Here is a 13417-nt window from a genome sequence, read left to right as displayed (position 1 = left end):
TGGTTTTTCGAGACAGGGTTTCTCTGTATAGCCCTGACTGTCCTGGAACTCACTTGGTAGACCAGGCTGGCCTCGAACTCAGAAATCTGCCTGCCTGTGCTGGGATTAAAGGCCTGCACCACCAGGCCCAGCTTAGTCCTGATTTTCTTAAGTAGGCCCAAGAAGCTTAAGCAGATTCTGCATGGAAGGAAGATGTTAAGCTTCTTTTTCTTAGAAGTAATCTTGATCTGAAGAACTAACTCTGTCTGTCAGTCTGTCTGTTGTTTTTTTGAGACAGGGTTTCTCTGTGTAGCCCTGGCAATCCTAGAACTCACTCTGTAGACCAGGCTGGCTTCAAACTCAGAGATCTGTTTGCCTCTTTCACACCCTATCCCCACCCCCAGTGCTGGGATTAAAGGATTGTGACACTACCTTTAGGCAAGAAACCCTTCTTTCTTTTGATTTTCAGGATCCTAACTAGGAATGAAAAGAAGGATGCTTTACTCCTCATTAGACTAACTACTCCAACTATCCTCCTTACCATCTTTTCTTTGATGCAGGACTAGGGAAATTTCTTGCTCGTCTTATGATTACAACGTTACCCATGAACTAAAGTAATGCTCTACCAACTGCTTACCCTGCTTCATAAGATGCTAGGCCTTCTTTCACGAGCTGGTCATTAATACTAATAGCACTTTTTCCAGGAGCTCGAGAATCAAAAAGCTCAACCAAGAGCACATTATTTTCCAGAATCTCTGTAAAACCATTAAGAATAGTTTGGGAAAAGAAAGACATATGCAGCAAATTGTACATATCAGCAAATTTGCTTTTTAAAAATTGGAAGCAACTTATGAATTTTCCTTATGTGAAATTTCTGGCTGAATAATGTTACAGTTTCCCTAGGAGTTAGAGCAGAATTCTGAAGCCACAGTAACTGCTAATAATTACCTAAATGGATAGCATATAGAATACTATATATTTTATTTTAGGTTATCATGTGCTATTTTTCTATAATGAGCCAAAAGCAGTTCAAAGTTTTGGATTCATAAAATATAAATTAATATATTTTCAAAAGAAGAAATATTGTTTTATTTTCATGTATTGTTTTGTGGCAAATAAAAGAACAAAAGTGAGTGAAAATTAACTTAGGCCAGTGATTATTTTGGATGATTTATAGCTTTTTTAAGGTTAAAAAGAGTTAAAAAAAAAACAAACGAAAATTCAGAGCTCTCGAAGTAGTAGTATTCTTAAGTAGTAGCTTTTCTGTAACTTTGTTTATTTAGGACAAACTGTCTAAGTTTTCTTTGAGAAAATGGTTTTTTTGTATCTACTTCTTACAGCAAACCAGGAGTTAATTAAGGGTAAAATTATTTAATAGTAGTATATAGCAAGGAACTTGCTTAATAAGTATCTTGACAAATAAAAACATTTCTTTAGGAAAAGCCATCTCTTAACTGCTGAGCCATCTCTCCAGCCTGTAAGAAACATCACCTCAAATATATACTGAATCTGTATGACTATACCTTTTGCAAGATTGAGAGTAGTTGGTATCTGCTAATCAGAATGATAATTCTAAATAAAAAGATAACCAGTTGCCAGCAGTAACATATGATATAGTTTCAGAATACATATTAGAAAACTTTTTTCAACAAATAAAATATTTCTGATTACTACTCAATGTCTCATGGAAATTATCTATGAACAGGTGGCTAACAGTGGTGAGCCTTGATACTCTGGTCCTCCGCCTTCTTACAAAGTCCTATCAATGCTGCAGGGCTAACGGCCCATAGTTACTCTTTATTGCAATCCTGGATTTCTTCCATGTTTACTGCTTTATGAGCCAGGAATCTACACTAATGGAAAGCTACCTTTCCCATCAGTGGTCGTTCTACAGTCCCAGTTTTATCAGTTCACGAGTAAATGGGAGTGGAGTGGGTTGTGGTGTGGTGGGTAGTGGTTGGGGTTGTGCAGGACCCTTTGGCACTCCTTAAATCAAATTATCCTAGTTAACAATTATGGTATAATTAGTAGTGGCTATCACTGGTATTAACAAATGATTAAATGAGAAAGAAAGAACAATCAAAAAAGAAATCCAAGGGCCAGCAAGATGACGGGGCAGGGCGGGGTGTGGGGGTAGGGGTGGGGTTAGGGGAGACAAGTTGCTTATGGCCTAGCCTAATGACCTGAGTTGGATTCTTGGCACTCACATGGTAGAAAGAAAAATCTGACTCTTGTAAGTTTTCCTCTGATCTCCATGCATGTGCCTTACTTCCCTGCTAATAAACACATGTAATAACGATAAACAATGCCTTGTATTTTCCATGGAGTAGTACTGACGAAAGCTGCTAACGTCAAAGGTTTTACAGACAAAGGCTGAGCAGCAGCTATCCAGATTAAAGTTGTTTCAAATTCAGAGGAATTTGCTCAAGGACTAGGAGAACCTTGTTCATCTCAGAGAAGTCAGATGCAAAAATTCTACAGACCAAGAATGCAATTTCTGGAATTATATTCCTCTTCAACTGAATTAATATTTTTAAACAATTTCTTGTATCAAAAAGTTATCATAGAAACAGCATCATTTTTAAGCTAGTCAACCTTCAGTAGTTAATCTCTGCTCTCTTTCTTCACTATAAACAGGAGAATTCTCTTCTGTTAGGTGGGTTCATCTAATGATAATGTGACAGAATTGAAAAGCAGCTATAAATCTTCTCTAAATAAACATGGCCCATGTATCTTGTATACTAGAACTCATTGAACCCAACTCTGGCTGGTGTTATTTGGAAAAGATAAAATTTGCATACAAATATACATATGTATGTTGTGTTTGTGTGTGTGTGTTTCTATCCCAAGATCCCCATCTTCTTATTGACAACCTTTAGGGCCAGATGTGTTTGGAGATTCAGAATTCTTCAAGTTGAAGAATACACATACAATGTATATAATAAGTACCTATAATGGAGTGTGGGCAAGCAGTTTAAACACATTACTATCTTGAAGTAGAATGTGTGCTTACTGTAAAGGAGATAAAGGCTTTCTAAAAAGGCTTCCAGCAAAAAGACTACTGTCATAACAATTCAAATCAGACTTAGGCAATCAACCTTTGATTTTCAGAACATGTGTTAGAAAACTGTGGGTTAGTGGCCAACCAGGGTTGTAGACCTGAGTACTTCAAAAACTGGTACTTTTCTCAAAATATGGAGAGAATCTACAACTGAATTTACTTGGGACAAATGAAGGAAAGAAAAACAAGCAAGCAAGCAAGCAAGCAAACGAAAGCTATTTACCAACCATGTTCTATCTTGCTTCACGTGCCTAAGACTAAACCTTACACCAAGCAAATGCAGACAAGCTAATTTCTGGCTTTAGGTTTGCAAGGGACCACAGTGAAGGTGACTTGATGGTTTCATTGTTTTAAGTGGGGCCTGGCTATGTCATTGAGACTGGCCTCAAGTTCCTGGGCCCCAGTGATTCTCAGTCTCCCAAGTAGCAGAGACTAAAGGTGCAAACCAATTATATCTGTTGTAAGGATGACTTTAGTCTTTAACGGTATGTTTATTGTCTGGTGTGCTTTGTCTGTAAGGCTTACAGGAGATAAAGTCCCCTAGACCTAATTCTCAATGAATGTTATTTCTCAAGGTGCATTGAATTTGCTCTAAGATATGATCACTGTTATATAATGTTAATCTTATTTAGATAATAATAACAACAATAATAGATAAAATAGAAATATCTTACTAATAACAGAACATGTCACAAATTTATCTTGAGTCTTTTCTTCAAATTTTTCTTTAGCCTTTTTGGACCACTGCGATCTTTTACTTGGTTCAATATATGCCAGTTTACATTTAACTGCCTGTATCAAACAAAATTCCATCATTAAGAATATAACATAATTTCTAGTTATTTTAAAGTTTTATGTAAGTGAAGAAAGTTACTGTTTACATAACTTGGTTAGTACTGCACTGGAAAAGCAAGCTTGAGGTCCTAGGTTCTAACTCCAGAACTTCAAAGAAAGAAAGCCCCCAAACAAGTCAAGTAAACCCTCAAAAATCAATAAACTATTTCAAACTATTTAGGAATCATCAAATGCATGAAGTATCCATAAAATAACTTTATAAACAAAAGTAATTGGAATTAGCAATTTGGTTGAAATTGTTGAAATTCATATACAAGAATAATAAACATTTATTTATAAGTCATTTATGATTGAATGAAATTGTTGCAATTCGGGCTGGTGAGATGGCTCAGTAGGTAAGAGCACCCGACTGCTCTTCTGAAGGTCCGGAGTTCAAATCCCAGCAACCACATGGTGGCTCACAACCATCCGTAACAAGATCTGACGCCCTCTTCTGGAGTGTCTGAGGACAGCTACAGAGTATTTACATATAATAAATAAATAAATCTTAAAAAAAAAAGAAATTGTTGCAATTCATATAGAAGAATAATAAGCATTCATTTAAAAGTCATTTATGATATAATGTAAAGGCAGACACACAGGACAATTTATATTCATTCTAGAACTGCTAAGAATGTGAAAGATGGTCAAACCTTGTAGCTCACAGCTTTAATCTCAGAGCCTGGGAAACAGAGGCAGGCGAATCTCTTGTGAGTTTGAGACCATCTTGGTCCACATGGCCAAGTTCCAGGACAGCCAGAGCTACAGAGTATATCTCAAAACAAAACAAAACACTGTGAATGATATATTCTACAAGAACATAAATTAAGAAACACTCAATATTCTTGTTTTTGTTTTTCAGACAGGGTCCTCCATGTAACTCGGCTGATACAAAATTTGGTATATAGACCACACTGGTCTTGAACTCACAGAGATCTGTCTGCCTTTGCCTCCTGGATGCTGAAATTAAAGGTATGTATTACTATGCCTGGATAAAATATTGAATATACTGTAAAATATTTATTTACTTGTATAATGCATATGAGTACTTTTCTGCATGCTGTGCATCACATGCATTCTTGAACTCCTGGTGCCCACAGAGACCATAGAGGGCATCAGATGCTCTGCAACTGGAGATACAAATGGCAGTGAGCTACCATGTAGGTGCTGGCAATCAAACCTGGGTCTTCAGTAGAGCAGCCAGTGTTCTTCACAATGGAGTCATCTCTCCAGGCCCACTGAATATATATATATATATATATATATATATATATATATATATATATATATATATATATATATATATATATATATATATTTTGGTTTTTTGAGACAGGGTTTCTCTGTGTAGCCCTGGCTGACCTGGAACTCACTTTGTAGACCAGGCTGGCCTTGAACTAAGAAATCCGCCTGCCTCTACCTCCCAAGCGCTGGGATTAAAGGCGTGCACTACCACTGCCCAGCTCGTGCTGAATATTTTTGCACATCTGCATTTTCTAGTTTCTTTTTATGATTGGCAGGATGGCTACACAGGTAAAGGTAAATGCTTCCAAGTCAGAGAACCCAAGCTCACGGCCCGGGCCCACGTAATGGAAGGAGAAACCAATGTCCATACGTTGTCTCTTTGACTACATGAGTACTGTGACATGTCTGTGTATGTACAGACATACAAAATAAAGTAAGACATAATGCATTTTAAAAGAGACTAAAATGACATTTTTTTTTCTTTTTTAAGGCAGGGTTTCTCTGTGCAGCCCTGTCTGTCCTGGAACTCACTCTGTAGGCTGGCCTCGAACTCAGAAATCCGCCTGCCTCTGCCTCCCAAGAACTGAGATTAGAGGCATGCACACTGTCAGTGACAAAAATCTTTTAAAAAGACATCTTAGTAAAAATTTAAGTAACAAGAGAAGATAAGTTAGAAATAAGCCTCCTTCTTATCCTACTCCATTGAGATCATTATGGTTAAGTATTTTACATATTCTCCTACATTTCTCTTTCTATTGTAGACCTTTGGTTATTTATACAGAAATTAAACAATAGTAGAAGTACTTCTGAGATGAGCTTTATAACTCAATATGTCAAAAAACTGAAACTCTTTTTTTTAAAAAAAAATTTATTTATCTATTTATTTAATGTATTTGAGAACACTGTAACTGTCTTCAGACACATCAGAAGAGGGCATCTGATTCCATTACAGATGGTTGTGAGCCACCATGTGGTTTGGTGGGAATTGAACTCAGGACCTCTGGAAGAGCAGTCAGTGCTCTTCACCACTGAGCCATTTCTCCAGCCCCCAACTCTTAACACATGACATGAGCTCATAATGATGAATGAAAAGCTCCAAACCAGTGAGTACTTATGACCAAAATATACTTTTATTAAATGTTTATATTTATTTGGCAACATATACCTTTTATTATTACTACAGACCTTTGGACTGAACCAAGGGCCTTATACATACTAGGCAAGTGCTTTACCTTCTAGACCCATACAGTGTTTTTAAATCTTAAAGAGTACTTTAGTTATAAAGTAGCACTTTGTCTATAGTCCTTGTATCAGGCACTGCTTACAGACAACAATAGTCATTAACATGATATTTCTATGTAGAAAACTATCTCATCTTGGGCTAATAGCCTAGTTGTAGTGTTTGTAACAGGTGAATTACCTTCTCTGGGGGTTCCAAAAACTCATCCTTTATTTTCCGCATATCTTTAAGTGTTATTTTTGCAGTATTACCAAAGTCCACATATTTAACTTCTACTTCCCGATGTCCAGGCAATCCTTAAAAGTTATGAAATAAAGAATCACAAACTTAACAGGTCTCTCTGTTAGTCTTGTCTTCCTTTGGGAAATTCAATTATGTAGAAACTTGAATAAGAAAAACTGACTTTTATGAAATCACCCCCAATGGATGGTAGAGACTTTATACTTCTTAACCATACAGGGCTATAAAATTTGCTCCATCATTTCAAAACTGAAAGACTGATGTGGTAACACAGCATTACCAGAGGAAGCAACCCAGCACTGCTGACTTGGAAAAGTAGAAGCAGGTGGCAAAGCACTGGTTAGTCCCATGGTAGTAAACATCCATTAGAGCTGAGATGGTGCCTGTTGTCATAGTTGTAAGGCAAGAATGTGGGGAATCTCTCAGTTTCCTATGTGCGTCCCTAGGCTAGAATTCCCAATTGTTCCAGCACTATTATTTTTATTCTTCTTTAAGACTCGGATTGAGATGTAGTTTTAAACTATAGAAAGCCTGAGTATGAAACTTAACCAACAGCATTGTTTCTATACCCAAATATCAATCACACATGAGAACAGAGCCAGTAGGCAGGCAGTTTCATATTTACCTCTTATTTATTCTTTCCTTTTTTTGAGGAAAACAATGTAGGATGGTAGCACCAAAACAGAGAAGGAAACTAAAGTGATGAACACAGGATCCAGAAAACAGGAGAAGAATGAAGTGTACTGCCAGGTGAAATGAGTTCCAGAACAACAAATGTGTAGCAATCCTACAGATTAAGCACTACTAACTAGTTGGAGAAAAAAAATGGAAGAAGGACTCCATGGTTTAAAAGTACATCAAAACTAAGAATATCCTAAAGGCCTAATCACACAAAATTTTTGAGGTCTTAGGAAAATATATAAATTAAAAGAAAATAATGTAGATTAAAAACTGTCATAAGATCAACCTAGAATTAGAGTCTACTCTACAGCTTAGCAAGGAAAGTATCTATAGACATGAACTTTAAAACAGTGATACGAGCATGGAGAGAAGACAAAAGAGCTATAAGCCATCTCAAAGATCTCTCAGAGTACAAATAAATGTATAACACTTGAAACTGGGGCCTTGAGAGAAGCATTAAAGATTATACGAAATGTCAAATAAAAGAAAAACAAACCCCTCCAGTTTCAAGAATTAAAAAGTAACTATTTGAGAAGGAGATGAAACTATAAATGTAACAGATGCTAAAATATCAAACTGAACCAAACAAATCAGTTACCAAGTACAGTCTTCAGTGTGACATTTAGTAGTGCTACAGAAGATGCAGGAAGACAGAACCGCTGATTCCTACATAGATTTTCATTTTAACCCTCAAAGTCACCATGAAGACTGACCGAACTTTTCTCCAATGTCAGTCCTTAAAGAGCCCCACTGTTCAATCAAGGAATGATTTGAAGCCAATAATCTTAATTTAAGATTAGTTGCCAATACCTTAGGTTTCATTTATTCCACATGTATTTGTTAAAATAACTGCAGTAGTATTTTTATTTCTAATGTTTAAATAATTTTGTTCCCTCCCAAATTCACATTGAAGCTTAGTCCCAATGCAACTAGAGAGGTGACTGAGCCATAAGTCTCTGCTCTAGTGAATGGACCTAGGTGCCCGTGTCAAATGGCTGAATAGAGGAACACTGACCCATTCTTATCCTCCTGCCAGTTAAGGAAACAGCATCTGTGCTGTCTGGATGAACAGTGCAACAAGGAGCAGAGAGATCAGACCTTCACCATTTCGTGCTTGACCTCAGACTTCTGAGACTCCAGAAGTGTGAACAGTATTTCTACTGCTTATAAGGAACACGGTCTGTGGTGCTTAGTTCTAGCAACACAAAGACATTCAAAAGAATTACATCTGAAAAAAGTTTAGCTAGTTTAAGGCACTAACTACTAACTGAAATAAAACCATTGATGACTGAGGATAGAAAATTTAATTTGGAAGATTAAATAATTTTCATATAAGATTTGAAATTTTCTATTTTGGTAGTAGCTACTTAGGTTCTTAAGTTAATGGGAAAACATTTTAAGTTTAGTGCCAAACTAAACTTAATCCTTTTAATAAAAAGGTACATACCTACAGACACTGAAATCCAACAGGACGGAGCCCACTGTCTCTTGCTATAACAGAGTAACTGCCAGTGTACCCTATAAAGACAGTGGTATGTGCAGCTCACTGTTCTAGAGGCTCCAACTCCCAAGTATTGGGATAATAGGCTATGTAGTACCACACACAGTTCTAATTTTATTATTTTGTGAATTCAATTTAGTTTTTGACTTAAGGAGAATGTAGAAAATACATATACAGATAGTAAAAAAGTTCAACACCATAGCACATGGCTACATGTCTACTTGGTTTCTGGTAAGGACTTTCAACTCATGATGAAGTGGAAGGGCAAGTGAGTGCATATTAAAGAGGCAGTGAGAGGCAGCCTTGCTCTGAAATCACCCACTCCCTTGGTAATTAATCCAGAGCAAGAGTCCACTCTTCTAAGAAAAGCTCTGCTCTCATGACTCCCCAAATCTCCCATTAGGCTCTACCTTCCAATACTGCTGCACCGAGGACCAGGTCCTGACATGAGTTTTCTGAGGTCAAACCAAACCAAACCCCAGAACATAATATACCAGGCTAAATTGCCTTTGGTGTGCCTAACTTCCAAAACCCAGTTGCTTCATATATAATTGTTCTTTCATAGCCATAGGCCAGGAGCGGCCACACATGGTTTGTTGCCAATACCTCTCTTTTCAGGAATCTCTAATCTCTAACCACTATTTGTTTATATGTATTATTTTTGTGGTTTTGGAAATTGAAGCAAAGGTCCGGCACATGTTTGGCTAATGCTCTGCATTTTAAGACAGGGTTTTTATAAGCCACTCAGACCCTGAACTTTCAGCCCTCTGCCTCAGCTTCCCTAGCAGCTGGAACTACAGGCCACACACACCTAGTTTTACTTTCAATTTTTAGATCAGTTCATTTTGTAGTAATTTTGTTGTTTCTGAGACATATATACATTCAAACAGTTCAGACTAGCCTTGATTTTATGATGTAGCTGAGGATGACTTTGAAATGATTCTCCTGCTTCTGTCTCCTCAGTGCTGGGATTACAGGTGTAATGTAATCCTATCATGCTTAGCTCTAATTCTGTTATTGTTGAACTGAATTCAATTACTTAAGAAGAGTGTAGAAAATGTTCAGTAAGACAGGGAAAATTGAATAATAAAGCAATTCCCTAGGAGAGAGGAATACAGTAATTTGAAAGGAAGCTACGAGATTTGCATCTTAACAAGCAAACAAACAAAACCCAGCAAGAAACAGATGAAGGTGGAGGCAGCCAATGTTCAAAGAAGGGGCTTTGCTGCTCTGCACCATCTACTGGTTCTCTCACCAGATTCCCAATGGTTAATTTCTAATCAAGCAAATCAAACTCTAGTAGCCAGAGATTGACCTTCTGAAGTTATCATGCCTTCTCAAGACATATGACCGGGCACATGGTAAGAGCAGATAACACCTCCATGATCTGCTTTCTAACAGTTCAGATGATGCTTGCTCTGATGTACATTTCCCTGTGGAAATAACAAACACTTTCCTACCGATCACTTTTGCACGATACCAAATTCCATCTTCAAATTTAGCTACACAGGCTTGATTCTGAAGAGGACAAAGGATTTCCAGATTTTCTCCATCTTCACCTTTATAGAATTCCTCAATTGTTTTTAAAAGAGATAAAAAGTCCAGGTTCTCCATCTGAGGAGAAAGGGATATAACACTGTAGCTTAATAGAAAATGGAAGCTCAAATGTTGAATTTATTACAAGTACTGCTCAGAATCTGGTGTTATATAATTTATTTTGAACCTATTTCATTCAGAACCAGTATAAAATTAGTATGTGTAGATATAAACAAAACTAAGATCCCATTCAACAAAGTAACTTACTGTATATTCATCTAGATTATGTCTATGTCCATACACATATACTCTAAACTTTTGTTTTTAGCAAAACTTAGTCATACTGTACATAAAATTTAAAGATTTATTTTTATTTTATGTGTATGGGTATGTTGCTTGTATGTATGTATATATGTGCACCATGTGCATGCATGATACCTATGAGGCCAGAAGAGTGCATTAGATTCTACTGGAATTGGTGTTTCAGATGGTTGTGAGCCACCATTAGGGGCTGGAAAATAAACCCAGGTCCTCTGGAAGGCAGCCAGTGTTCTTAAGTCTCTCCAAGCCTCTGTTTGTACAATTTAGTGACCACTATTTTCCCACTAACTCTCATTTTGCTTCAGTAAATGTTTCTACTCATGTTTCTTCTAAGTTATATTTAGTTTTCTTTAAATGATCCAAATGATTATGCAATACAAGATTATATTATTTTTCTGGCTGCTATCTCTAGAATTCATAAACAAACTCTATAACTAGCATAGCCCTCTTTTCAAAATATTTTTCAGAGTTGGGGCTGGACAGATGGCTCAGTGGTTTAGAGTACATGTTGCTCTTGGGGAGGCCCCAAGTTCTGTTCCAGCAATCATGTCAATTAGCTTACAATCACCTGAGCTTCCAGATCCAAGAGGATCCATAGTCTCTGGCCTCCCCCTTCACTTGTACTTACAAGCACACCCCACATACATAAAACTAAAATAATAAAAGTGAATCTTAAAAAACAACCTCTTCCGGATCACCGAGATGGCTCAGTAGGCAAAGGTGCTTGCTGACAAGCCTGATAAGCTTGCTGTTAACTCTGAGTTTTCTAGGACCCACATGGTGGGGGGTGAGCACCAATTCTGGCAAGTTGTCCTCTGACCTCCACATTTGCATAATGAAAAAGAACCATCAAAGCATCTTTTTCCACAGAATTTTCCACCTTCTGGTTTCATGCAGTTACATCCTTATACCATCCCTGTGGAGGCTGGACAATTTGCAGAAGTCAGTTCTCTTCTTTTATCATATGGCTTCTTAGATCAATTTCAGGTTGTTAGGCTTGGTAGAAAGTTTCTTTACCTAACGAGCCATCTTGCCAGCACTCTTATTATTTATTCTTCCTTTGAGTAGAGAATACTTGCTGTACTTCCCGCAAAGTAACTATAACATCCACAGGTTTGACAGATCTCAGCCAACCCTCTTTTTGCTTACCTTTTACTGGTGATTTTGTATGATCATGCATGCTCTAATATACTGGAAGATACAATACTTACAACTCACTATTAGAATGCTAAAATTAAAGCATAACTCTGACCATGATTCTGATGTCTCTCATCAAACAGTAATCTCTCTTTTTTTTTGTGCTCACGAATTAGTCTGCTATCTTTGATGTCACAGATATCTACTTCCTTATCATTTACCTAGCAGTTTTAAAATGAATTGGTAATTCCCTCAAGTTAAAATGCAATAGGATTGGTGCACAACTGTAATCCCAGGACTCAGGAAGCAGAGGTACACAGATCTCTAGGAGTTTGAGGCTAGTTTAGACTATATACTGAGTTCCAGGACATCCAAGGACAAATAGCAAGATCTTTCCTCAAAGAAACAAACTTTCTTAACATTAATAACTGGCATTTGGAGAACTAATCAAATACCCTTGTTTAGGGGAGAGGGAAGTATAGGAATTTCAAAAACAATACTTTCAGGCCATACCAAATATAGTCTAAAGTTTAATAAATGAAACCTATTTTATTTAAGAATACAGTAAATTCACAAGTCCCCCCCCCCTTTTTGAGACAGAGTCTTACTACAGTCCTGACCAACTCCAAGTTGGTTTCCTATGTATAGTATTGGGGTTTCTGTTAAGACAGCTTATGGCTCTTAGGGGAATATTTTCATTCTAAGTGGCATAAATTCATTCAAACTATATATACCCCTGTACATATAAAATAACAAAATATCATGTCTTCCTATGTTTTTTCCAAACAACCTTTCAATTGATAATATACCTACAACACAATCCCTATACCTAGTGTGCAGGAGATATTGTGGAAGAGGGGGCAGAAAGATTGTAAGAGTCAGGAGCCTGGGATACTGGCTATGACACAGTGTCTTCTCTGTATGAGGGGCAAGCTGCACTCATAAATCTCACACGCCTAGAACAACACCCAGTGGAATTGGCTGTATTTTTGTAACAACAATAAGAGAAGAGGAGGTCATGGGAGACCATTAGTTGCGTGGGAGTGAGCAGAGAAAGGAGTAGAAATGATATAAGTACAGTACTCGATTATAAAGTTCTCAAAAAATTTTAATTAAAATGTTAAAATGGTAAATTAACATTATGCTTATCTACCAAAACAAAAAGACATTGTAAGAAAAAGAAATGCCTGTATTATTTATTATAAGGCTAGGAACTTCCGTTAATCATGCAGGCAACCAGAAAGTGGTGCTACATTGGAGATGACAGGCTCTGAAGCAACATGGACCAGTTCAAGCCGGAATGTATATTTTAATAGTTGTGTGGAAAAAAGATGTTTTATCTATGTCATCACACTCCACATTTAATAGAGGCAGTAGCATCTTTATCACAGCGTTTATGTGTGTATGCGTGTTTTGCCTGTATGTATACTTGTGCGCCACTTGCATGTTTAATACCATGGAAGGCCAGAAGAGGGCATTAGATCCCATGGAAATGAAATTACAGACAGCAGTGAGCCAACATGTGGGTCTCTGGTAGAACAACCAGTACTCTTAAATCTGGGTCGTTCTTCAGCCTCAACCACAGTATTTCTGTGAAATTAGTGATGACTTCACAGAACGACTATGGTTTATATATGAACAA

The 13417-nt window shown here is 37.1% G+C and overlaps 1 protein-coding gene across 1 annotated transcript in view; it reads right to left on the bottom strand.

Annotated features, from left to right (window-relative positions):
* Positions 1-13417, bottom strand: part of Rnf17 (ring finger protein 17) — a 121495-nt gene that overhangs the window by 45187 nt on the left and 62891 nt on the right. Inside the window, exons 17-20 of the mRNA XM_021203685.1 lie at positions 10242-10395; positions 6540-6655; positions 3715-3832; positions 617-734 (exon numbers count right to left, since the gene is read on the bottom strand). Coding sequence (XP_021059344.1) covers positions 617-734; positions 3715-3832; positions 6540-6655; positions 10242-10395 — 506 coding nt within the window. The remainder of the gene's footprint in view (positions 1-616; positions 735-3714; positions 3833-6539; positions 6656-10241; positions 10396-13417) is intronic.

This window comes from Mus pahari, chromosome 8, assembly GCF_900095145.1.
Source record: "Mus pahari chromosome 8, PAHARI_EIJ_v1.1, whole genome shotgun sequence".
NCBI classification, from domain to species: Eukaryota; Metazoa; Chordata; class Mammalia; order Rodentia; family Muridae; genus Mus; species Mus pahari.
This window is presented reverse-complemented; position numbering and strand designations above follow the sequence as displayed.